Source organism: Somniosus microcephalus, chromosome 32, assembly GCF_052327205.1.
Source record: "Somniosus microcephalus isolate GS21.2 chromosome 32, FLI_Smic_1.0, whole genome shotgun sequence".
Classification (NCBI taxonomy): Eukaryota; Metazoa; Chordata; class Chondrichthyes; order Squaliformes; family Somniosidae; genus Somniosus; species Somniosus microcephalus.
In genome coordinates this window covers 35,510,725-35,536,530 of record NC_141018.1, presented here as the reverse complement: position 1 = coordinate 35,536,530, position 25,806 = coordinate 35,510,725, and the positions used below count along the sequence as shown (strand labels likewise).

Below are 25,806 nucleotides of genomic sequence, written 5' to 3'. Positions count from 1 at the left end.
CCCTCAAGAAAAACAGAGCAGAAATAGCCTCCAAATTCTCCTAACAGCAGGCCTCTTCTGATGCTCTTCAAACTTAGCATCGGAGAATTGGGCAGTGATCCAACGTCACGGATTGCTGCCTCCGTTTCTGCTCAGTTTTTCCCCAACTTACTCCCGTTGTTTGGGTGAAACCCACCCACAGATCTCGGCCATTGTGCACAGCATTACGGAAAGGATGTAGATTTTGGCGAGGGTGCAGAGAAGAGTGATAAGAGTAAGCGTGAGTGTAAAGGGGATGAGCCACAAAGAAACATCAGAGAAGCTGTCTGGGTAAAAGGCGACAAGGGGGACGTCATCGCGGTATTACGTGGTATCGATAAGGCAAACACACTGACATGAATCAGTCATTCATGAAAGAAAGACTTATGAAATAATACTGAGCAGCCTACAGGTGGCGCTGTCCAGGGAGAGTATAAATACTCGGGCACGGGCCCAGCTTGCGCAGGACATTCTTAACAGGAACTAGTGAAGGACACAACTAGGCCTCCATGTTGTAAAACAGTTGATTAAAGCTTTGTTTAACGCTTAGACCAAGTGCCTAGTAATTTTCTTACGTCACACAGAATGTTATTTTGACAAGTCAGTCAGTAGGTCCAGAGGATCGAAACAATTTGTGAAAACTAAATCTTAACAGGTGTTACGAATAACTTCTTTACCCAGAGTGAGTAAAGGTTGAAATGATCTATCAGAGAGAGGGTAGTAGAGATTAAGAGAGTAAAGGGGTGAAATTGGGTGCCTTCACACCTCCCGTTAGTGCCCCCAGGGGGCTCTGCGACCGGGCGCGGCGCTGACATCAACTCCTGTTTTGCAGCGGCATTACGGCGTTGCGCCCCGAGCTCCTTCGCCCGGAGATCATGACGTCATCGGCGTGCGCGTCGCCCCGGTAGCACCCCGGACCCGAAAATGACTTCCGCCCACTGCAGCAACACCGGTCGCAAACACTGACCGCTGCAGGAGGCGAGCGCCGGGCGGGCGGCCGCTTCGGGGGGCGATGATTAAAGGCGAGGTGGCCGAGGTAAGTAAAAAAAAACTTGCCTTTTGACATGAATCTTGTCATTCATGTGAAAATGACTTATGAAATAATACTGGGTGGCCTGCGGGTGGCGCTGTCCAGGGAGAGTATAAATACTCGGGCATGGGCCCAGCTTGTGCAGGACATTCTTTAACAGGAACTAGTGAAGGACACAACTAGACCTCCATGTTGAAAAACAGTTGATTAAAGCTTTGTTTAACGCTTAGACCAAGTGCCTAGTAGTTTTCTTACGTCACCTTTCTTGTTCCAGGTTTTTTCCGCGAATTCCTTCCCGCGATCGATCAGCCCGGCACGCTGCCTGAGTGCCGGGCTGATTGCGCGGGATGGCGGCTGCCTTGGTGGCCCGGGTAGGTACTTTTTAAATTGCAGAGCCTGCAGCGATGGCCCTTCCCTTTAAGGGAGGGAAGGAGCCTTTGAACGCGGCGGCGCTGCACTGCCCAGTGAGCAGCGATGTTGAAGTCTCCGACCCGCCTGTCTCCGCCCCGATTGCGCTCTGAGACGGAAGCGGAATGCTTGATTTAACGCTCCACTTCCTTCTTGGAGAGAAAAACCAATTTTTTTTTTAAAGTTTGGAAACATTAAGCGCCTGGTGCTAACTTTCCAAACTTTTATAATTTAGCCCCCCAAATGGGGCGATAGTGAATTTCTACCCCTTTAGATATTAGGCACTTTCAATATGAAGCTGGATGCTGGGCAGGTGAGCTAAGGGTCAGAGGGCTGATCTTTCATGAGTTAAGTGACCTTGGTCTTGTCCTTAACTCTTATGTTTCTTGTTGATGAGCGTTGTGTGCCTAGAATCCGAAGGAAGCTGATGGATGCGGTTGGATGCTGAGTGGTCAGGGAGGGAGAAGAATCAGTCAGGGTTCCAGCACCTGATTCCAATCCGTGACCAGCGGCGGTTTGCGTGTGCACGGAAGTGGAGTGAGATTTCGGCTTGGTCATGTCTTCCCTCCCCTCCCCACACCCTGCCATGGTCAGATAACCTGCCGGGCTCGGGCTCACAGATCAGGAACAGAAGGTTGAGTAAGTTACTGAAGGTTCCTGTGGAACCTGACCTTAAGAGCTAGTGAGGGTAAGGAAGAGGAGAGAGGTGCAGAGAGTAAGGGAGAGGAGCGAGAGAGGCAGAGAGGGAAAGGCAGAGGAGAGAGAGGGAGAGGGAAAGGGAGAGGAGAGAGAGGGAGAGAGTAAGGGAGAGGAGAGAGAGGGAGAGGGAAAGGGAGAGGAGAGAGAGGGAGAGGGAAAGTGAGAGGAGAGAGAGGGAGAGGGAAAGGGAGAGGAGAGAGAGGGAGAGGGAAAGGGAGAGGAGAGAGAGGGAGAGGGAAAGGGAGAGGAGAGAGAGGGAGAGGGAAAGGGAGAGGAGAGAGAGGGAGAGAGTAAGGGAGAGGAGAGAGAGGGAGAGGGAAAGGGAGAGGAGAGAGAGGGAGAGGGAAAGGGAGAGGAGAGAGAGGGAGAGGGAAAGGGAGAGGAGAGAGAGGGAGAGGGAAAGGGAGAGGAGAGAGAGGGAGAGGGAAAGGGAGAGGAGAGAGAGGGAGGGAAAGGGAGAGGAGAGAGAAGCGGAGAGGGAAAAGGAGAGGAGAGAGGCGGAGAGGGAAAGGGAGAGGAGAGAGAGGGAGAGGGAAAGGGAGAGGAGAGAGAGGGAGAGGGAAAGGGAGAGGAGAGAGAGGGAGAGGGAAAGGGAGAGGAGAGAGAAGCGGAGAAGGAAAAGGAGAGGAGAGAGGCGGAGAGGGAAAGGGAGAGGAGAGAGAGGGAGAGGGAAAGGGAGAGGAGAGAGAGGGAGAGGGAAAGGGAGAGGAGAGAGAGGGAGAGGGAAAGGGAGAGGAGAGAGAGGGAGAGGGAAAGGGAGAGGAGAGAGATGGAGAGAGTAAGGGAGAGGAGAGAGAGGGAGAGGGAAAGGGAGAGGAGAGAGAGGGAGAGGGAAAGGGAGAGGAGAGAGAGGGAGAGGGAAAGGGAGAGGAGAGAGGCGGAGAGGGAAAGGGAGAGGAGAGAGAGGCGGAGAGGGAAAGGGAGAGGAGAGAGGCGGAGAGGGAAAGGGAGAGGAGAGAGGCGGAGAGGGAAAGGGAGAGGAGAGAGGCGGAGAGGGAAAGGGAGAGGAGAGAGGCAAGAACTGGAAGAAAAAAGTACTATCCAAATGAATTGCTTGACTGAGCCCTTGAGCACCATTAACCCAGTCCTGTCTCCAATTCACTCTAACATTTTAAACACGCCAACTGAAATATCAGAATATCTTGTCAACTATTAACTTGTTTGAGCCTTTATGATATTTATGGTAGTCCTGTATGTGCACTGACTGACTGTGTAATACCCGCTAAAGGATCTTTCTTTCGTTGCCTAAGCACAACACACCAAATAAACCCTCTGGGCTCCGGGACTTACACAGAGCCTAGCATCAGCAGCAGACAAAGGGGCACAGCTTCACCCTCGGAGGAAGCCATACTTCTTCTTTCTTTTAGCGTAAAGAATCTTCTTAGCTGGAGGGAGGAGCTTTAAGAGGCCGGCAATAAGGAGAATTACACCTTTGTTGTGCTAAAGTGCACGTAATACACTTCTGTCCTTCCAAGGTGAGATATTTCACAGTTCATGTGATCCCCTTCTCCCTTGCCCAAAACCTGATTAACTCCAGCATAGGCGGAACAATCCATTACCAGCTGAAAGATAGATGGTGCCACAGTAAAACTGGGGGGAGGGAAGGGAGGGGAGGAGGGGGAGTAGAGGGAGAGAAGGGAGGAGAGGAGGGGAGGGAGGGGAGGGGAGAAGGGCAGGGAGGGGAGGGAGGGGAGGAGGGCAGGGTGGGGAGGGAGGGGAGGGGAGGGAGGGGAGAAGGGGAGGGAGGGGAGGAGGGCAGGGTGGGGAGGGAGGAGAGAAGGGGAGGGAGGGGAAGAGGGCAGGGCGGGGAGGGAGGGGGGAGGAGGGCAGGGTGGGGAGGGGCGGGAGGGGAGGGAGGGGAGGAGGGGGAGGCGAGGGAGGGGAGGAGGGGAGGGAGGGGAGGGGTAGGGAGGGGAGGGGAGAAGGGAAGAGAGGGAGGGGAGGAGGGGGCGGCGAGGGAGGGGAGGAGGGGAGGGAGGGGAGGGGTAGGGAGGGGAGGGGAGAAGGGACGAGAGGGAGGGGAGGATGGTGCAATCTGTCCTGATAGCTGGACAATATAAATTTAAGATCATCACCAAAAGGAGGGGTTCGGAGACATTTCCTTTTGCCGAGGGTTGCCAGGACAAGGAGTGCAGGACCAGAAACAGAATCCATAATAGTTTTTAAAAGAGAAGTGGATAAAAGTATGAAAAAGAACTAGGCCTGAGAAAAGGACAGAGCAATGGGACGAAGTGGTTCAGAGAGCTGGCACAGGCTCAGTGGGCCGAATGGCCTCATTCTGTGCTGTGAAATGCTATGATTCTGACCCTGGGATTTTCCTGCCCTGTTGATGCAGTACAGAACTGGGCAATTTATTTACCCACTCATTCACTGGCTCGTTATTTCACAGTGTTATCGTAACATCTTTTTAAAACTGCCGCCTAACTATTAGCAGTCACCTCTGCTGCACCAAGGGCTAATAAATCATTGTGTTGTACTGTAACCTTCGCTGCTTTATAATTATAACAGGAGCTCCCTCTATTTAGCCAGACTAATACATATAATTATTATCTATAGCCTGGGGCAAACTAGTTTCCATGGTGATTGTTATAAATCTCATCATCAAATAACGCTGGACGGCCAGCTGGTGGCGCCGTCCAAGGAGTATAAATACTCGGGCGTCGGCCCCAGCTTACCAGGGACATTTTGTAAGACAAGGAACTAGTGAAGTACAACTAGACCTCCATGTTCTGAAACAAGTTGATTAAAGCCTTGCTTTATGTTCAAACCAAGTGCGTAGTGAGTTTTATTATGTCAGTGATCATGAATTTCTCCATCATTTTGAGAAGGTTCAGTGGGAAAACTTAAGCAAGTGCTCCTCAATGGTTAAATTGATTGAGGCAACAAGGCGTGCAGACCGGGTCGGGTCCAGATTCGACTTGGAGTCTGGCTGAGCTCAGACAGAGCAGCGGTGCTCGACAGCCCGAGTACATTTGGGCCGTGGAGCCAGGGGAAGTCAGCTAGGGTTCTCGCTGCTGTTCGCTAGCCAGTGGGACCCGGCCGGAAAGTGTGCATGTAAACGCCGTCTTGGCTGGTTCACAAGGAGTGGCCAGAAGGGGCATTTCTTCAGGCTGAGGCTCGGCGCCCTGGCCGACCAATATAGACCACACTCGGAGTGCGATGGTTGGCTGGGGCAAATAGCCATTGGTGACCGACTTGATGCACTTGAGCTCTACAGATGGCTACAGAGATATGGGAGATGTCCCCTGTAGCACCCTGGAAGGACCCTGAAGGCAGCGATATACACACTCTGAGCAGTTCTGGTCACCATATTATAAAAAGGATATAGAGGCACTGGAGAGGGTGCAAATAAAGATTTACAAGGGCGATACCAGAACTGTGAGGGTACATCTATCAGGAAAGGATGAACGGGCTGGGTCTCTTTTCTCTTGAAAAGAGAAGGCTGCTGGGGTGACCTAATAGAGCTCTTTAAAATTATGAAAGGTTTTGATAGAGTAGATACAGAAAAAGTGTTTCCACTTGGGAAGAGCAAAACTAGAGGCCATCAAGAAACTTCTTTACCCAGAGAGTGGTGAGAATGTGGAACTCGCTACCCCAGGGAGTGGTTGAGGTGAATAGTATAGAGGCATTTAAGGGGAAGCACATGAGGGAGAAGGGAATAGAGGGCGATGCTGATAGATTTAGATGAGGAAAGACGGGAGGAAGCTCGAGTGGAGCATAAACGCCGGCATGGACTGGTTGGGCCGAATGGCCTGTTTCTGTGCCGTATATCCTATGCAGTTCTAAAATTCCATTGTGATTGGACCTCCTCACCCAACTGTTGTATGGTAATCTTTGTCTGAAGGTGAAATTGTCCAACACACAGTACATGACCTTTGAGACTTTGAGGCAAAAATGATACCTTTACCTGTGAAGCACCGGGACCTGTTTTCTACGAGCTGATGATGCGTTCCAAGGTGGTCCCGGTGCCTACATGTATCTCAGTCTATCGTTGATCACCTCTTGTTCGTGGCTGTCTCAATGAAGCCATGAGCTCGGAGTTGTCCTTGGTCGCCTAGGAACCGTTCATTCAGTCTTCCTCCTCTTTCAAATGAAGGTGGCATGACTACAGGAAAAGGCAATGGCCTTTCGCTGGCATAATTTGGTCATATATCAGCTGCATATTAATGTAATGGAATGCCCCTTCTGTTCATCAGTTCATGGGAGTCAGCCAGATTGAAGTCGCCTCATACTAATGGGATTTCCACCAGGAAAGGCCATCCTGCCAAGCAACGCTTCTGCCCCTTGCTGTATCCACATATCTTCCTTGTGATGAAATATGCCATTCATCAGGCACTGTATTCCCTGTGTTTAGTTTAGTTTCAGTTTCATTTCCTTACCTGTATTGTATTGTGTGTAGGGCTCCGCCCATACCTGGCCCCTACTTAAGCAAGCCCCAGCGTGTCTCACAGCAGTACAGCAGATCTCTGGATGAGAGACACTTCTCCAATGTGTATTACTTTCTGAGTTAATAAAAGCCTTGCTTTGCTCCGTTAACGTTGAGTCTCGAATTCATTGAGGCACATCATTCCTTAGCTGGCTAGGACTCTTCCTATGGCATAAAAGTTCAAAGACTGTCCTCATCTTCATAGCCACCAACAGAAGTTTCCCAATTGAAAGAAAGACTTGTATTTCTACAGCGTCTTTCACGACCACCGGACGTCCCAAAGTGCTTTACAGCCAATGAAACATAGAAACATAGAATATAGGAGCAGGAGTAGGCCATTCGGCCCCTCGAGCCCGCTCCGCCATTCAATGAGATCATGGCTGATCATCCAAACTCAGTACCCTGTCCCTGCTTTCTCCCAATATCCCTTGATCCCTTTAGCCTTAAGAAATATATCTAACTCCTTCTTGAATATATTTAATGAATTGGCCTCAACTGCCTTCTGTGGTAGAGAATTCCACAGGTTCACCACTCTCTGGGTGAAGAAATTCCTCCTCTTCTCTGTCCTAAATGGCTTACCCCTTATCCTTAGACTGTGAGCCCTGGTTCTGGACTCCCCTGCCATCGGGAACATCCTTCCTGCATCTAGTCTGTCTAGCCCTGTTAGAATTTTATAAGTTTCAATGAGATCCCCTCTCATTCTTCTAAACTCTACCAAATATAAGCCCAATCGACCCAATCTCTCTTCATACATCATTCCTGCCATCCCAGGTATCAGTCTGGTGAATCTTCGCTGCACTCCCTCCATGGCAAGAAGTACTTTTTGGAGTTCAGTCACTGTTGTAATGTAGGAAATGCGGCAGCCAATTTGTGCACAGCAAGCTCCCACAAACAGCAATGTGATAATGACCAGATAATCGGTTTTAGTGATGTTGATTGAGGGATAAATATTGGCCCCAGGACACCGGGGAGAATTCCCCTGCTCTTCTTCGAAATAGTGGCTGCGGGATCTTTTACGTCCACCTGAGGGGCCTCGGTTGGGGAAACAAAATCAACGGAAAATTTCAAACCCTGAGGCAAAAAGCAAATGCAATAAAAAATGCAAGAAACAAAATGGCAGCTACACATACTCCAACATACCTTCAAGACCACAAGCTTCTAAAGACTAGTGAGTGCCTTCTCAGCAGTGCCCATTTAATACAGGCTTCATTATTACACAGCGCATTCCTAGCGAGAAACTCAGGAAATATTGCCTTCAGGTCACTTATATTCATTGGCATATTTTGGGGCCTTTAGTGAGGATCTTGCACATTGTGTGTGAGAACTCTGCCATCTCTCGTGGCCTCGCTACTCCCATCATGTCAATCGCAGTTAAGGCCATCTCTGACCACTTCCTGGTATCGTTCTCCACCCACATCCCCCTTCCACCGCCACCCTCCCACCCCCCCCACCCCCGACTTCCTTCTGTGTCCGTCCCTGGAAAAAACTCTCTCCCAACCCTCTTACAACTGCACTTATGAAATCCCAACTGTCCAGCCTTTGTTCCTCCATTCACCATGACATTTCTGCAGCTACCGATCTGCTCAACCACACCCTCACCACCACCTTTGATGCCCTAGCCCCTATTAAAACAATTACTCTCGCTCACCCCAGCCGTTCCCCCTGGTACGGCCCTCATCTTCGCTCCCTTAAGTCCAAGGGATGCAGAGTTGAATGGATATGGCGGATAACCGGTTTAACCATTCATGATCTGGCTGGACCACATAAAGCATTATCGGGTCCTGCTCTCGTCTGCCAAAATTGCTCACTATTCCAGAATCATTCTGGAGTGCAAAGATAAACCCCGGCTCCTATTCTCTACTGCTAACCGTCTTCTTAAACCCCTCTCCCCTGTCTCCTCCACCCTCACCAAGTGTGAGCAGCTCATGGACTTCTTTGGGGGAAAAATTGGGTCGCATCTCTTTGGGCCGCTAACTTTGTGGTGCCCCGAAAAAATTAGCGCCCCTGTGTCCAAAATTTACTGGTAGTGCCCCAAGAGCTACTGGAAGCGCCCCGCCTCCCTCTTGGGGCGCTGCCAGTGAATATCATGTCGCTACGCGCTGCAGCGCCACGCTCTGTGGCACGTTGCGCCGCGGTACTGCAGGCCTTCCTCCTCTTATTAAAGGGGAGGGGCCTAGCACAGCGCGACCCGGGGCCCAGCTGGGCCACCAGGGATCAGAATGCCGGACTCACGGAGCGCAGCCGGCACTCCGCGGGGGGGCTACAGAGGAGGCCAGGGACGGGAGCGGAGGCAGGTGCTGGCAGACGGCCGGCAACAAAAATGGCCGTCCGGCACCTCCCCTTTAATTAGCGCCGCCCCGGTCGCAGGTAGGACCCCCTGGCTCTGTCAGACATAGCGTCCGGCGGTAAGTCAGGGGGCGCTACTGAAGATCGCGGCCGGGGCGCAAGCGGGGCGCTGCGCACGGTGATGATGTCATCTCCGGAGACGCAGCGCAGTGGGGCGCTAACAGTTACCGCCGCCGCTAACCTCCCGCTGAATTTCGCGGGAGGCGTTGGCGGCGCCTCGCCCGGGCGCTAGTTGCTTTGCGCCCCGTTAGTGCTCTTTTAGGGCGCTAACAGGAGGTGCATATCAACCGAATTTTTCCCCCTTTGTCTCTAAGATTGAGACCATCCGTTCAGCTGCCTTTGCCACTTCCCTTCCTTTCCCTAGCCCACCGGGCCAAACTTCCTCTCAGCTTCCCCCCTGCCCTAGCCCTGAACTCACCTCTTTCTCCAGTTTCTCTCCGATCTCCCCTCATGACCTCTCCACGCTCATCTTGTCCATGAGACCCACTTCCTGCTCCCTCGACCCTATTCCCACCAAACTGCTGACCACCCACCTTCCTTTACTGGCTCCCAAGTTAGCTGACATTGTTAACGGTTCTCTCTCCTCAGGTACTGTCCCCCTCTCCCTCAAATCTGCCGTCATCAACCCTCTCCTCAAAAAAAAACCCTTGACCGCTCCATCCTTCCAAACTACCGCCCCATCTCCAACCTCCCGTTCCTCTCCAAAGTCCTTGAACGTGTTGTCGCCTCCCAAATTCGCGCCCATCTTTCCTGCAATTCCATGTTTGAATCCCTCCAATCCGCTTTCCGCCCTTGCCACAGTACTGAAACGGCTCTCATCAAAGTCACAAATTACATCCTTTGTGACTGTGACAAAGGTAAACTATCCCTCCTCGTCCTTCTTGACTTGTCTGCAGTCTTTGACACGGTTGATCACTCCACCCTTCTCCAATGCCTCTCCACCGTCGTCCAGCTGGGACTGCACTCGTCTGGTTCCATTCTTATCTATCTAATCATAGCCAGAGAATCACCTGCAACGGCTTCTCTTCCTGCTCCCACATCATTACCTCTGGAGTCCCCCAAGGATCGATCCTTGGCCCCCTCCTATTTCTCATCTACATGTTGCCCCTTGGCGACATCATCCGAATACACAGCATCAGTTTCCACATGTACGCTGACGACACCCAGCTCTACCTCACCACCACCTCTCTCGACCCCTCCACGCTGTCTAAATTGTCAGACTGCTTGTCTGACATACAGTTCTAGATGAGCAGAAATTTTCTCCAATTAAATATTGGGAAGACCGAAGCCATTGTTTTCGGTTCCCGCCACAAACTCCGTTCCCTCGCCACTGACTCCACCCCTCTCCATAACATCTGTCTGAGGCTGAACCACACTGTTCGCAAACTTGGTGTCATATTTGACCCTGAAATGAGCATCTGGCCACATATCCACGCCATAACTAAGACCGCCTACGTCCACTTCCGTAACATCACCTGTCTCCGCCCTTGCCTCAGCTCATCCGCTGCTGAAACCCTCATCCATGCCTTTGTTACCTCTCGACTTGACTATTCCAACGCACTCCTGGCTGGCCTCCCACGTTCTACCCTACATACACTTGAGCTCATCCAAAACTCGGCTGCCCGTGTCCTAACTCGCTCCAAGTCCCGTTCGCCCATCACCCCCTGTGCTCGTTGACCTACATTGGCTCCCGGTTAAGCAACGCCTCGATTTCAAAATTCTCATCCTTGTTTTCAAATCCCTCCATGGCCTCGCCCCTCCCTATCTCTGTAATCTCCTCCAACCCGCCCCCCCCCGAGATATCTGTGCTCCTCTAATTCTGCCCTCTTGAGCATCCCTGATTATAATCGCTCCACCATCGGTGGTCGTGCCTTCTGTTGCCTGGGCCCTAAGCTCTGGAATTCCCGGCCTAAACCTCTCCGCCTCTCTACACCTCTCTCTCCTCTTTTAAGACGCTCCTTAAAACTTACCTCTTTGATCAAGCCCTAATATCTCCTTATGAGGCTCGGTGTCAAATTTTTTGCCTTTTAACCCTCCTGTGAAGCGCCTTGGAATGCTTTACTACGTTAAAGGCGCTGTATAAATACAAGTTGTTGTTGTTGTTCCTGTGCAGAAACTCCTACCGGCAGAAGATTGCTCTTTGAGTGCACCAGACCTGAAATGGGCTTAAAGCTTCTCACCTGATTTCCCAATCCACACTGATGCCACTGAGGCCACACTATGGCCACGATTTTCCCAGCGGAGGCGGGTTGGAGTCGGGTTGACTGGTCGGCGGCTTCCGGTCCCGCTGCCGGCTTCAGCCGCTCCGAAATAACGATTTTAATTTAACTGGGCTTATTAAGCCGGCCATGTGCGCGGTACCCGGGCCAATCAGTGGGTTCGGGTGTGCTGCTCGCCTCTGCTGACATCTTCCATTCAGAAGCTTGTAAGGGGCCCGTGCAGCCTTAGCATTTCATTTGGTTTATGCTGCTCCTGAAAATGGTTCTTTTGAACACGACTGCTGCAAGATCGAAGGCTACTCCTCGATTTGATGATGACTCCCTACATTCTCTTGTGGAGGGAGTAAGAGGGTGCAGGGAGGTTCTGTTCCCTCCCGATGACCGGAGGAAGTCTCCTCAGCAGACAAAGGCAGCCTGGCTGCAGATTGCTGAGGAGGTCAGCGCAAGGTCCTTGCACTCACACACCTGGGTGCAGTGCTGCAAATGCTCATCAAAAGTGAGTATAACATCACACTTACCTTCAATCTGCTTCTCATCTGTTCTCATCACCAGCACTCTGCATTGTCAACCTACTCCTCTACAGCCCAACTTACCCTTACTTCCCTTGCACCCTTACCTATCCCTCTCTCTCTGTACAGAATCACTTCACCATCCTACTATGCACCCCTCACACTCGCTCTCACTGTTATGCATTGACAACAACTAACAACGCACAGCGAGGCACCTTGGTTTTGGCACCTCACTCCATCTTTGTCTCCCTCTAAGCTTCTATGTTATGGATTCTCTACACTCACTCCATCAATCTCGCTGAAACTCCACTTGTGTCCCTCATTGCAGGAAAAGAGAGCCCACAATAAGAGGGAGAGAGCAAGGACAGGAGGAGGCCCACCATCCCTGGCGACTTTAACAAACGCTGAGGAGGCTGCTCTCGACATCGTCGGAGGTGCAGAGGAGCTGGAAGTGGGGGGCGGAGAGACGGGCACAGTAGAGCAAGCTGGTGAGAGAATAGATTTGCAACCTGCTCATTTCAATTTCATGATTGACTGTTATGGCATCTGATGTTAATACAGTTTGACTTCTGATCATCTGCACAATAGGATGTGTCTGCTACCTAAATATCAGATGTCTAACTCATGCCTTTATTCCCCCACAGTACCATCGAGAGCCCCCCTCCCCACTGTCCAGGAGGAAGAGCCGGACGACTCCTCAGAGGAACCTGCAGCTTCTGAGGGAGCAGCATCACCAGGACTCAGCGCACCCAGCTCCAGCGCAGAGACGCACACCTCGGTGGGTCCTTCGTGAGATAGAGTGGTGTTGTCACCTGATGTATCACAGCTCACAAGTGAGCATCAGCAGATGGTGGACACAGCGACAGCAGTGGAGAATCCTCGTCGGAGGTCGCAGGACGCTCCTACCTCTGCTCAGCTGCATGTGCACCCCATGCCTCTGGGGCCATCCAGAAAGAGAACTCCAGGAACAAATGCAAGAGTCCCTGACAGAGTTTGCATCCACGGTAACTGGGAGTGTGCAGGGAATGGAGGAGTCCATCTCAAACATGAGCAATGCCGTGGTGCACTCAATGGCGAATGTAGGTGCTGCCATGTAAAGCATGGCAGCCTCCACGGAGGACATAAATCACCAGACTCAAATGAGCATGGTGAGTGTTCTAAATAGATGGTCTGCTATGGAGGATAGATGGGCATCTATTGAGGAGAGGAACCAGAGGTACACGGACATCCCCATTATGAGGACTGTCAGTACAGGGACGGGTCCTCATGGCCCCACTGATGTGCAGCAAGGTGCTCTCCAGCCACTTGCTAGCAGTGAAGTGCGGGTGACCCATGAGAGGGACGTTGGTGGTCCACAACAAGGAAGTGTGGGCTCCTCTCCAAGCACGCTCACTCCCATGCCATTGTGGAGCCCTCGGTCAGAGCCCCAGATTCCTCACCAACTGAGATGGCCGTCTCAGCCCCTGCACAGCCGCAGGAGAAGCAGACTGTTGCGTAGCCCTCCCAGGCTCCCAAATCCAGAGGACACCCGCCAAAGGCGTCTAAGCAGGCACAGCAGAGAAGTGAGCAAGGTGCCTCTACATCTGCTGAAGCCACCAGGGAAGCACCACGTAGAAGCACGCGTAAGAGAAAGTTAACACACAAATAGTCACAAGGGTAGTCACTTGGGTGTTTTATCTGGTACAAACATTTGTCATCATGATTATAAATGTATTAAAGAAAAGCGATGACAAAGATTCAAAGAGTTGGCCTATGTGTGCTCAGAAATGGAAGTTGCACAGTGAGGGGTCAGGGCGCCTTTCATCTGTAATGATGGTGGTGCGAGTGATAGTAAACTACAGTTTATTGTACAGATGCTGTATGGTGTGTTAAAAAGGTCAGCCAGACATTCATTTCCATGTACGATAGCAAAATACTGTGGATGCTGGAAATCTGAAATAACAACAGAATATGCTGGAAACACTCAGCAGGCCAGGCAGCATCCGTGGAGAGAGAAACAGAGTTAACGGAGGGTCACAGACCTGAAATGTTAACTCTGTTTCTCTCTCCATGGATGCTGCCTGGCCTGCTGAGTGTTTCCATTCATTTCCATGTGCCAGCCATATGTGGTTGATGCATAAAATTACGTGAATCTGGCATTGATGAGTGAATCCCTTGCCTCACGGCCAGCAATGTGCTCACGTGCTGGTGGATTTGGCACATCCGCCCCCGCAAGGTGTCCCTCATTTGCCTCCTCCTCCTCCTCCTCTTCAGAGGAGACTCTACGCTGAGCCACTTGTTCCTCAGGCAGCACTAAGCCACGCTGCTGTGCGATGTTGTGCAGTGCACTGCAGACCACGATGATTCTGGAGACCCTGGCTGGTGGGTACTGTAGGGCTCCACCTGATCTGTCGAGGCATCTGAATCACATTTTGAGCAAGCTGATGGTTTGCTCTATGATGCTTCTGGTGGATATGTGACTCACATTGTAGTGCTCCTCAGCTTCGTTTGATGGCCTCCTCATCGGTGTCAGTAGCCACGTCTTCAGGGGATAGCCCTCGTCTCCAAGTAGCCATCGGGAAAGTTGGGTTGGCGGATTGAAGAGCTGAGGCACAGTAGACTGCTGCAGGATGAAAGAGTCACGGCAACTGCCAGGGAACTTGGTGCAAACATGCATAATGATCTTCCTGTGATTACACACCAGCTGGATGTTAAGGGAGTGGAAGCCCTTGCGGTTCATCAATATGGCTGGGTTGTGATGGGGTGCCCTAATGGCCACATGTGTGCAGTCTACGATGCCCTGCACACTTGGGAAGCCTGCCATATTTGCTAAGCCAACTGCATGCGCGGTTACACTCGCTTCATCCGTGGAGAAGTGGATGTAATTGTGCGACTTTGCAAAGAGGGCATCGGTAACCTGCGTGATGTAACTGTGTGCGGCCGACTGGGAGATGCCCGCTGATGTCTGCTGATGATCCCTGGAAGGACCCTGAAGCAAAGAAGTTGAGTGCGGTGGTGACTTTGACAGCCACTGGTAAGGGGTGTCCACCCGCTCCTCTGGGCTCCAGGTGTTGGTGCAGCATTGCGCAGATGTCAGCGACTACCTCTCGTGAAAGTCTCAGCCTCCTTTGGCACTGCTGCTCACTCATGTTGAGGAAGCTCATCCTCGGCCTGTAAACCTTGTGTTGGGGGTATCTCCTGCGGCGCGGTGCAGCCCTGCGCTGACGCCCTCTGCCCTGTACATCGTCAGGTGGCTGAGGAGAAGGTTGGCGCTCCTGTTGCTGCTGCTGCTGGTGTGCTCGGTTCTGCTGCTGCCGCGGCTGCTCCTCCTCTGATTCTGTGGACCAGGATGAGAGGGTATAAATGGTTCCCATTCTGCTGGTATATATCTTAATTGAGGAAGAGATGTTATAAGCGCTCAGTCAATGTGGCCAGAGGGTATTCCAAGGAGGTCACAGTGCATATGGATCTCAGCTTAAATACTCACAAGCTCAATAGACCTGCAAAATGTGTTCCAGAACCTCAAAGCACAAAGTTCTGGCATCTGAAAGTGAGAAATGTTGCACATCCGCTTTTATGCTGTAGAACCAACTGTCAACAATTCAACGAGTTGCTGGACCCGCCACAATCAGCAGGCGTGTTTGTCACATGACGGGCAACACACTGAAAATGTTGTAAAATGGGAAGAGCCAGTAAAAAAGGGATTATCTAGGCAGTTAACAAGCTGTTAACTGCCTTAAGCGCCTCTCCTGCCGGTTGGTGTCGGGTTTGATTGGGACTCGCAGACCCGACACTTTGCAAAGTCGCGTGAAGGCGGAATGGGGGCGGGTTCACAGCCCTCCGTCAATCATTTGGATTTTAACTCCCGACCCGCCTCCAAACTGTCAAAATCGCGGCCTATGTCTTTGATTTCAAATAAAGTTCCCACATCTCCTCCATTGCTAAAACCGCCTTCAAACAGTCCAGTTTCCTCTTTTCTGCCAACTTGGTTCAATATCAGCCCTCTTACAACTGATTCAGAGATTGTGGGGTCACGCCCCATTTCAGAATGGAGCACATATTCCAGGCTGACACTTCAGCGCAGGACTGAGGGAGCGCTGCACTGTCGGAGGTGCTGTCTTCCATGTGAGACACTGAACTGATGTCCTTTCTGCTTGTTCAGGTGGTTGTTAAAGATCCCATGGCCACTACTGGAATAAGTTCAGGGTGTTCTGATTAACATTCCTGGGATGAGAGGGTTGTCCTATGAGGAGAGATTGAGTTGATGGGGCCTAAACTCTCTGGAGTTTAGAAGAATGAGAGGTGATCTCATTGAAACATACAAGATTCTGAGGGGGATTGACAGGGTAGATGCTGAGAGGTTGTTTCCCCCTGGCTGGAGAGTCTAGAACTGGGGGGCACAGTCTCAGGATAAGGGGTCAGCCATTTAAGACAGAGATGAGGAGGAATTTCTTCACTCAGAGGATTGTGAATCTTTGTAATTCTCTGCCCCAGAGGGCTGTGGATATTCAGTCGTTGAGTATATTCAAGACAGAGATCGATAGATTTTTGGACTCTAGGGCAATCCGAGGGATATGGAGATCGGGCGGGAAAGTGGAGTTGAGGTCGAAGATCAGCCATGATCTTACTGAACAGCGGAGCAGGCTCGAGGGGCCGAATGGCCGACTCCTGCTCCTAATTCTTATGTTCTTACATGACATTCTTCCCTCAGCCAACACCACCAAAAAACGATTATCTGGTCATTATTTCATTTCTTATTTGTGGGACCTTGCTGTGCGCAAATTGGCTGCTGCATCTGACATTAAAACAGTAGTCACTACACTTCAAAAGTAATTCATTGGTTGTGAAGCAGCTTGGGACATCCCGATGATATGAAGGGTGCTATAAAAAGGTAAGTTCTTATGGTTATTGCCAGGTTTGTGACTGCAATTGAGGCTCTGTAGTGTCAGCTGTGGTTCAGTGGGTAGCACTTTCACCTCTGAGTCAGAAGGTCGTGGGTTCAAGTCTCACTCCAGAGACTTGAGCACAAAAATCTAGGCTGACACTCCTAGTGCAGTGCTGAGGGAGTGCTGCATTGTTGGAGGTGTCGTCTTTCGGATGAGACGTTAAACCGAGGCCCCGTCTGCTCTCTCAGGTAGACGTTAAAAGATCCGACAGCACTATTTCGAAGAAGAACAAGGGAGTTCTCCCCGGTGTCCTGGTCAATGTTTATCTCTCAACCAACATCGCTAAAACAGATTGTCTGGTCATTATCACATTGTTGTTTGTGGGAGCTTGCTGTGCACAAACTGGCTGCTGCGTTTCCCACATTAAATCAGTGACTACACTTCAAAAAAATACAGAGTAAAGCGCTCTCTACACTGTCCCCATCAAACACTCCCAGGGCAGGTACAGCACGGGTTAGATACAGAGTAAAGCTCCCTCTACACTGTCCCATCAAACACTCCCAGGGCAAGTACAGCACGGGTTAGATACAGAGTAAAGCTCCCTCTACACTGTCCCATCAAACACTCCCAGGGCAAGTACAGCACGGGTTAGATACAGAGTAAAGCTCCCTCTACTGTCCAAACAACGTGCCTCAACCCAAATTGCAACAGTGACTACACTTCAAAAGTACTTCATTGGCTATTAAGCGCTTTGGGATGTCCTGGGGTTGTGAAAGGCGCTGCAGAAATGCAAGTCTTTCTTTTCATTTTCTGGATAGTGCCAGGTTTGTGGGTGCAGTTGGGACTCAGGATAGTGGCAGGTTTGTGGGTGCAGTTGGGACTCAGGATAGTGCCAGGTTTGTGGGTGCAATTCTTCTTCTCAGGCAGTCCCTCGGAACTGAGGATGACTTGCTTCCACACTAAAAATGAGTTCTCAGGTGACTGATGAGTCCAATGCGGGACCTACAGTCTGCAATTGGGGCTCAGGATAGTGAGTACAGGAACAAGGATGTCTTGCTGCAGTTGTACAGGGCCTTGGTGAGACCACATCTTGAGTATTGTGTGCAGTTTTGGTCGCCTTATCTGAGGAAGGATGTTCTTGCCATGGAAGGAGTTCAGCGAAGATTCACCAGGCTGATACCTGGGATGGCAGGAATGACGTATGAGGAGAGATTGGGTCGATTGGGCTTGTACTCGCTGGAGTTTAGAAGAATGAGAGGGGATCTCATTGAAACTTATAAAATTCTGACAGGACTGGACAGACTAGATGCAGGAAGGATATTCCCGATGGTCGGGGAGTCCAGAACCAAGGGTCACAGTCTAAGGATAAGGGGTAAGCCATTTAGGACAGAAATGAGGAGGAATTTCTTCACCCAGAGAGTGGTGAACCTGTGGAATTCTCTACCACAGAAAGCAGGGACAGGGTACTGAATTTGGATGATCAGCCATGATCGCATTGAATGGGAGCAGGCTCGAGGGGCCGAATGGCCTACTCCTGCTCCTATCTTCTATGTTTCTATGTCAGGTCTGTGGCTGCAGTTACGGCCGCACACCACCGAGCGTTGAGCTGGCACTGTTTCCCTGGTAATCACCCGCTGAGATTGGCAGCTGACGTCAGAGCCCCGCCCCCGGACCATCGGGCCCCGCCCCCGGACCGCCATGCCCCGCCCCTAGACCCCCGGGCCCCGCCCCCGGGCTGCTGTCAGGTTAGGATGTCAATCAGGCGGCAGGCCATTTCCGGTCAGGTTGGGTTGGCCGGGAGGTTGTCAGGGGCGTTTCTAACCGCGGCCTAAACGCTGAGTGAAGCCTGGAAGATGGAGGTTAGACAGAGTGAAGCAAACTTCGGACGGAAATGAATATTCCCGGCCGTGCAGTAAGTATTTCGGATTAAACATCACTGTAGATTGATTTTTCCTTAGATAGGATTGAGCTGATTTTGCAAGAAATCAACCTTTATGACTGGGCTCAATATTGTCATTGTTTTTAACTAGTATTGTTTTTAATTCATTAAAACCTCTTAAAAGTGACAAATAAAGAGAGATTTTGCATTTTGATCTGTTGGAGCTCCTGGGGTGCAATGATGTGGGCTGTGCAGTGGTGCTGTCGCCCCCCTGATGTCAGAGGGTGGGGGTTACCTGCTCTGTATTGCAGGTTGGGGTGAGGGAGTTGACTTTTATCATCTAATGTTATGCATCAGGGTTTTTGTTGTTGGCATTGAAGGGCTTCGTCCAAAATGGTGCAAATCAGCCTTCCCATTTGGAGGTGCAGGTGCCACTTGTGGTTCGGAGCCCCCTTGTCGTTGGGACCCCTGCATTGGGAGAGGTGTTTCAGCCTGATGGCGGGACAGACGACACCGTCCTCCAACGCCTTCCTGTTGGGGTTGTGCCAGCCTGAAGTCTCGTAGCAAGTGAAGCAATTATTCTGGTGCCCCTGCCAAATAGTTTAATATTGTTTGATTGTTTTTAAAGAGTTTCTATTTTTTAAAAATACGTGACATTCAGTCTGTAACTGTATTGCGGTTGTGAAGTTTTGGGCACTTGTTGATTTCTTTTTAAAAGATGTGTTGGTTTTCTGCTGAATGTTTGTCAAAGCTATCAATTTGTCAATTTAACAATAAACAGGAAGCGAGCATTTTTTTTTATTCGTTTATGGGCGTCACTGGCAAGACAGCATTTATTGCCCATCCTTAGTTGCCCCTTGAGAAGGTGGTGGTGAGCCGCCTTCTTGAACGCTGCAGTCCGTGTGGTGAAGGTGCTCCCACAGTGTTGTTAGGTAGGGAGTTCCAGGATTTTGACCCAGTGACGATGAAGGAACGGCGATATATTTCCAAGTCAGGATGCTGTGTGACTTGGAGGGGAACTTGGAGGTGATGGTGTTCCCATGCGCCTGCTGCCCTTGTCCTTCTAGGTGGAAGAGGTCGTGGGTTTGGGAGATGCTATCGAAGAATCCTTGGCTAGTTGCTGCAGTGCATCTTGTACAGATGGTACACACTGCAGCCACGGTATGCCGGTGGTGGAGGGAGTGAATGTTTAAGGTGGTGGATGGGGTGCCAATCAAGCGGGCTGCTTTGTCTTGGATGGTGTCGAGCTCCTTGAGTGTTGTTGGAGCTGCACTCATCCAGGCAAGTGGAGAGCATCCCATCACACTCCTGACTTGTGCCTTGTAGATGGTGGAAAGGCTTTGGGGAGTCAGGAGGTGAGGTACTCGCTGCAGAATACCCAGCCTCTGACTTGCTCTTGTAGCCACAGTATTTATCTAGTTAAGTTTCTGGTCAATGGTGACCCCATGGATATTGATGGTGGGGGATTCAGCGATGGTAATGCTGTTGAATGTCAAGGGGTGGTGGTTAGACGCTCAACGGAACTTCAGTTTGGTGCTTTGAATTTTTTTTGGTAAAAGGCCTAACCCGTTGCAGTGTTAATGCTAGGAAAATAATTTGTTTTGATGTGTGCTTAAATTTTAAAGTTTTTGGTTATCATCTTAGAGGTGACTTTACAAACCTAGTTAGTCTGAATGAGATTGTAGGCAACTAAACATTGGTTGACATAAAAGCCCCATTTTGCACCACAGTACACATCCCTGATATCACATCCGCTAGTAGTAAGGTCATGTTTATTGTGATGAGAAAGCTAGGTGAAGGACTAAGATCAATCATACTGGACACCATCAAGGTTGAAGAGAGCCAAGGCAAATGAAGAACTCATGATTAGGTGACACTATGATTGGATTTTAAAAACCTGTAGATTCTAGGATGAGGCCAAGACTGAGGAAGAGAACGAGTTCCATAATTTTGAAGTCTGGGAATAGAATGGGTTACATAGAAGTGTCTAGGCTAACATTCCACTGCAGTACTGAGGGAGTGCTGCACTGTCGGAGGTGCTGTCTTTCAGATGAGACGTTAAACCGAGGCCTGTCTGCGCTCTCGGGTGGATGTAAAAGATCCCACGGCACTATTTTGAAGAAGAGCAGGGGAGTTCTCCTATTTATCCCTCAACCAATATCGCTAAAACAGATTATCTGGTCATTATCACATTGCTGTTTCCTACATTACATCAGTGACCACACTTCAAAAGTACTTCATTGGCCGTAAAGCACATTGGTACGTCTTGAAGTCGTGAAAGGGCGCTATAGAAATGCAAGTATTTCTTTAGGAGAGGGTCTGATTGCACTACACTGAGGTGCAATTAGTTTCTTTATGTACCCCTACTGTGACAACCTGCCCTCCGACAATTCATTTGCTGAAGGTATTAAATTAGATAGCCTGTATAATATGAATTTGGTGAAACTTAAGCTGCGAATGCTTGATGCAGGCACAGGGTGCTTGAACTGGATAAGTATTCCATTACCCAGCAGTAACATCCTGCAATTCGGCGAGCACAAAAATAAAGTAACACGTTCAGAGCGGGTAGGGTGATTCGATCAGTGCTGTATATATTTTTAATTCAACATCATTTATAAGCAGCGCTCTGACCATCCTATCCTACATTTTTTTTCCAATTTCCAGACATTTGCAGTTTTAAATTTATTTTTCTTTTTATAATTTGGCAGCTCTTTTTAGAGCTCAGCTGCAACTAAGCACAGGACAGAGACTGCAGATTGTTTGACACAAAACTCCCACCCCCAGTGCCAGGTTGAAAGAGTGCAGCATTATTGAGGGAAAGAGGACAGAAAAACACGGACTGAATTTCAGCCTTGTCTAGCTCCTGACAATACAATTGGGGCTTGACACATTAAAACAAATTCTTCGAAAAAATAAAACTATCAGTGGGAAAAATCTGGATATAAATGTTTTAAACCTCAACTGCATTTTACTATTACAGCTTAATTTCGGTCCAAATATATTAATCTTCCTTTTTGTTTTAAATGATTTTTTTTGTTCTCATCGAGTTGTGTGTCAGTGCTAGGGAATGAAACACTTTCCACTTTTGTCACCCCACGTCAGCATCAAGTATTCCCTGTTCATGTACAACACAATAAGATAGAGTAAAGCTTCCTCTACACTGTCCCATCAAACACTCCCAGGGCGGGTACAGCACGGGTTAGATACAGAGTAAAGCTCCCTCTACACTGTCCCATCAAACACTCCCGGGGCAGGTACAGCACGGGTTAGATACAGAGTAAAGCTCCCTCTACACTGTCCCATCAAACACTCCCAGGGCAGGTACAGCACGGGTTAGATACAGAGTAAAGCTCCCTCTACACTGTCCCATCAAACACTCCCAGGGCAGGTACAGCATCTGCAGTGCTTTGCCCTTTATACATTCCCAGGATCTCAAAACTGTGGAACTCTTTACACTCCTGTGTTCCCCACTTCCTACAATCCAAAACTTGGTGCCATCTATTGATTTCTGATAGATTTACCTTGCCATCTTTCTTACTCTTTCCAACCATGGCATTATCCTGCACTATGGACCTTGGCCCTTCACCTGGTTTACCGACGTTAAAGGGAAAATATAATAATCTGCATTAGTCCTGTGCATAGTATATTCAACCATGTCAGTGTGAAGTAAAGGTACCGTTACACGCTGCTGCACCAGTTTTGGCAGAGTGAGTGTATACTTGATGTCATTCTCTTCCATTTACTGTTTCACCATTCTGGGAAACAACAGCCAATATTCACGCAGCTGGTATCGGCCCACTATCCAGATGGACGGAATCGTGGGATACACGCAACATAAAGGACCAACATGATAGCAAAATACTGCGGATGTTGGAAATCCGAAATAACAACAGAAAATGCTGGAAAAACTCAGCAGGTCAGGCAACATCCGTGGACAGAAATTTGAGTTGACGTTTCGGATCGAACCCTTCTTCAAAACTGGAAAGAAAAGATAGATCGGAGGCAGGGCTGTGATCGGACAAAAGAATAAAAGAAACAAAAGAAGTAAAAAAGAGACAATAAAAGGTGTTAGAAGCTAGACGAGATGGTAATAGGCTGAGATTAGGTGTAAAGTGTACTGGTAGGGCAAGAGATAGCTGCCAGGTGTGAGAGAGAAACAAAAGGAAAGGGGGGGGGGGGGGGGGGGGGAAAGGCGTGGAAAAATTACAAGAAAAAATGAAATAGTGGCCGAGGTTATGATCTGAAATTGTTGAACTCGATATTGAGTCCGGAAGGCTGCCGAGTGCCTAATCGGAAGATGAGATGCTGTTCCTCAAGTTTACGTTGAGCTTCCGTGGAACAGTACAAGAGGCCAAGGACGGTGAGGTCCGAGTGGGGATGGAGCGTTGAATTAAAATGACAGGCGACCGGAAGCTCGGGGTCACCCTTACGGACTGAATGGAGGTGTTCCGCAAAGCGGTCACCCAATCTGCGTTTGGTCTCCCCAGTGTAGAGGAGACCGCATCGTGAGCAGCGAATACAGTATACTAGATTGCGAGAAGTACAAGTAAATCGCTGTTTCACCTGGAAGGGGTGTTTGGGGCCCTGGACAGTGGGAAGGGGGGAGGTATAGGGGCAGGTGTTACATCTCCTCCGCTTGCACGGGAAGGTGCCAGGCGAAGGGGAAGGGCTGTTTGGGGTGATAGAGGAGTGGACTAGGGTGTCTCTGAGGGAGCAGTCCCTGCAGAATGCTGAAAGGAACCAACACCTCATCACTGACCCAACAGCAGAGGTCCCCGGCTTCGACCTCCCTCGCAGACAGTGGACGGCGCTCAACCCAGTCCGCACAGGGCATGGACAGTGCAGCCACCTGCTCCACGAGTGGAAGATGAGGGACGGCCCGAAGTGTGACTGTGGCCATGAGTCCCAGACCATGGAACACATCACATCAACCTGCCCACTGAGATCTGTTGCAGGAGGCACCTCATTTCTCCACTCGGCATCTCGGGAGGCCTACGAACGGAGAGCCAAACTAGACGTCCCCATTAGAAGCTTTTCCCGTCATATGAAACAACTGCTGCCATACATGGCCCGAAATGGAGCGAGTGAATCTGTCAGCTATTCACAATATGACATCCAGAGATAAACCAGCCTGTGCTGCTGCAGCAATGCCAGACAACCCTTTCATATTCCCAAAGGCACCCAATGGCGAGGGAATTGCGCATTTGCCGACAGCTGGTTTTGTATAAAGTAAAAGCAGTTGAAGTCTTGCATTCCTGATGTTTACATGTAATCTATTGGGAGCCTAAAAATAAAATGAAGCTGCCCCATCAGCTTAGAGAATAAAAAGGTTGCGAGGATCCGGCAGTGATTCATTAGAACTTTGTAATCGAGTCTTTTTCTGGGAGGATGTTGCATATTGGTGTATACTTTCTAAAATGGCACAGGAAATAAAGTCTTTAAGAATCAGCAGAGCACCAAAACCTATATGTTTCCTAAGATGCCTCAAAGTAGGGATGCTTTTTAAAAAAATAAAAACAGTTCTTCTTCAAATCGTTTGAAATGCCAAGTGTACCTTTATCACTTTGGTCGGCTCTTTACGTTTTTCAGTGTTCTTTCGCTGTCCATCAGGATGGGTCTAACAGCAGCCTGATCATTGCATCTGTATCTTAAAGAAAGACTTGCATATCTGTAGCGCCTTTCAGGACGTCCCAGAGTGCTTTACAAACAATGAAGTACTTTTTGAAGTGTCGTCACTGTTGTAATGTGGGAAACGCGGAAGCTACTTTGCGCACAGCAAGATCCCACAAACAGCAATGTGATAATGACCTGATAATCTGTTTTAGTGATGTTGACTGATCAATATTGGCCCAGGACACCAAGGAGAACTCCCCTGCTCTTCATCGAAACAGTGGTGTGGGATTTTTTACATCCACCTGAGAGGACAGATGGGGCTCGGTTTAACGTCTCATCCGAAAGACAGCACCTCCAACAGTGCGGCGCTCCCTCAGTACTGCTCCCTCCGACGGTGCGGCGCTCCCTCAGTACTCTCCCTCCGACGGTGCGGCGCTCCCTCAGTACTGCTCCCTCCGACGGTGCGGCGCTCCCTCAGTACTGCTCCCTCCGACGGTGCGGCGCTCCCTCAGTACTCTCCCTCCGACGGTGCGGCGCTCCCTCAGTACTGCCCCTCCAACGGTGCGGCGCTCCCTCAGTACTGCTGCCCCTCCGACAGTGCGGCGCTCCCTCACTCCTGACCCTCCGACAATGTGGAGCTCCCTCACTCCTGACCCTCCGACAATGCGGCGCTCCCTCAGTACTGCCCCTCCGACAGTGCGGCGCTCCCTCAGTACTGCCCCTCCGACAGTGCATCCAGAAAGAATTAGGAGGAAATTGGCTGACACTTGATACATAAGGCATCACTACTGTATGGGACGGGCTAGATGGACTAGTGGGCCTTATCATTAGCGTCATTTTCATACGCTCGAAACTCTGTCACCAATTTCTTCCCCCCCCCCCCCCCCACATAGGCCTTTGCCCCGATGGGTATGGAAGCATGCAATATCAGCAGAGTTGGGGGGTGGGGATCAAACTTTATTCCTCCACTCCACGGTACTGTAGTTGGGTGCTTCAGTGCACTGCATCACTGTCTTCTTCTTCTTAGGCAGTCCCTCGGAGCCGAGGATGACTTGCTTCCACATTAAAAATGAGTTCTCAGGTGACTGATGAGTCCAATGAGGGACCTACAGTCTCTGTCACAGGTGGGGCAGACGGTGATTGAAGGGGCGGGTGGGTGGGGTGCTTGGGTTGATGTGCGCTGCCTGCGCTTGGCTTCCGCTTGCTCCCGGCGAAGAGACTCGAGGTGTCACTGTATGGACAACCTGCACTGCGTTTTACCTGTAGGTGTGTGTCATTTAATTGCAAACTCTTTTGACTTGTACTTGAAACTAATAGGACTTTCTCATTATTGATGTCCCTTTCTAGAATGATTACTGCTTGTGTATTTGGCCTCTAATTGAAAACAACATTGAATAGGGGACAGGGTGTTGCTCTTGGACTATCCAGCAATGCTTGGATTGTCACGAATGACAGTGTTAAAGTCCTGCTTTAGCATTATGTTAAGCAGCTGTCCTATTTCAGCCGGGTAGTCATCTGCAGCTTATGGTATTGTGTTACACGTCTCTCCGAAATAACCGTCCCGGCACGGAATCTCTCTTGGGATCTCTGTGAGTACCTGAAACCAAAATCTTTGCTAAATAAGTTCGGCTATCCCTAGAATTTGAATAAAGCCGGGAGAATCTCGCTTTGTGATCCTGGCTATAATTAAGAGTGTCAAATTCCAGTGCGGAGATTGCTAACCGGCAGATTTTCCGCTGAGCTGTTGGCAAGACAGCAAGTGACTGGCTGCTTAATCCACTTATAGCTCCCACT

General features: G+C 50.0%; 1 protein-coding gene across 12 annotated transcripts in view; it reads left to right on the top strand.

The window, feature by feature from the left end:
- Positions 1-18,290: 18,290 nt before the first annotated feature.
- ppip5k1a (diphosphoinositol pentakisphosphate kinase 1a) overlaps positions 18,291-25,806 on the top strand; it is a 154,055-nt gene continuing 146,539 nt past the window's right edge. For 5 of the 12 annotated variants that reach the window (XM_085972412.1, XM_085972411.1, XM_085972409.1 and 2 more), the window contains exon 1: positions 18,293-18,432. In XM_085972412.1, coding sequence (XP_085828538.1) covers positions 18,412-18,432 — 21 coding nt within the window. In that variant the 5' untranslated portion in view covers positions 18,293-18,411. Of the gene's footprint in view, positions 18,433-25,282; positions 25,602-25,806 lie in introns of those variants that run through there. The other 7 variants (XR_015074381.1, XM_085972415.1, XM_085972414.1 and 4 more) reach the window with 4 other exon arrangements.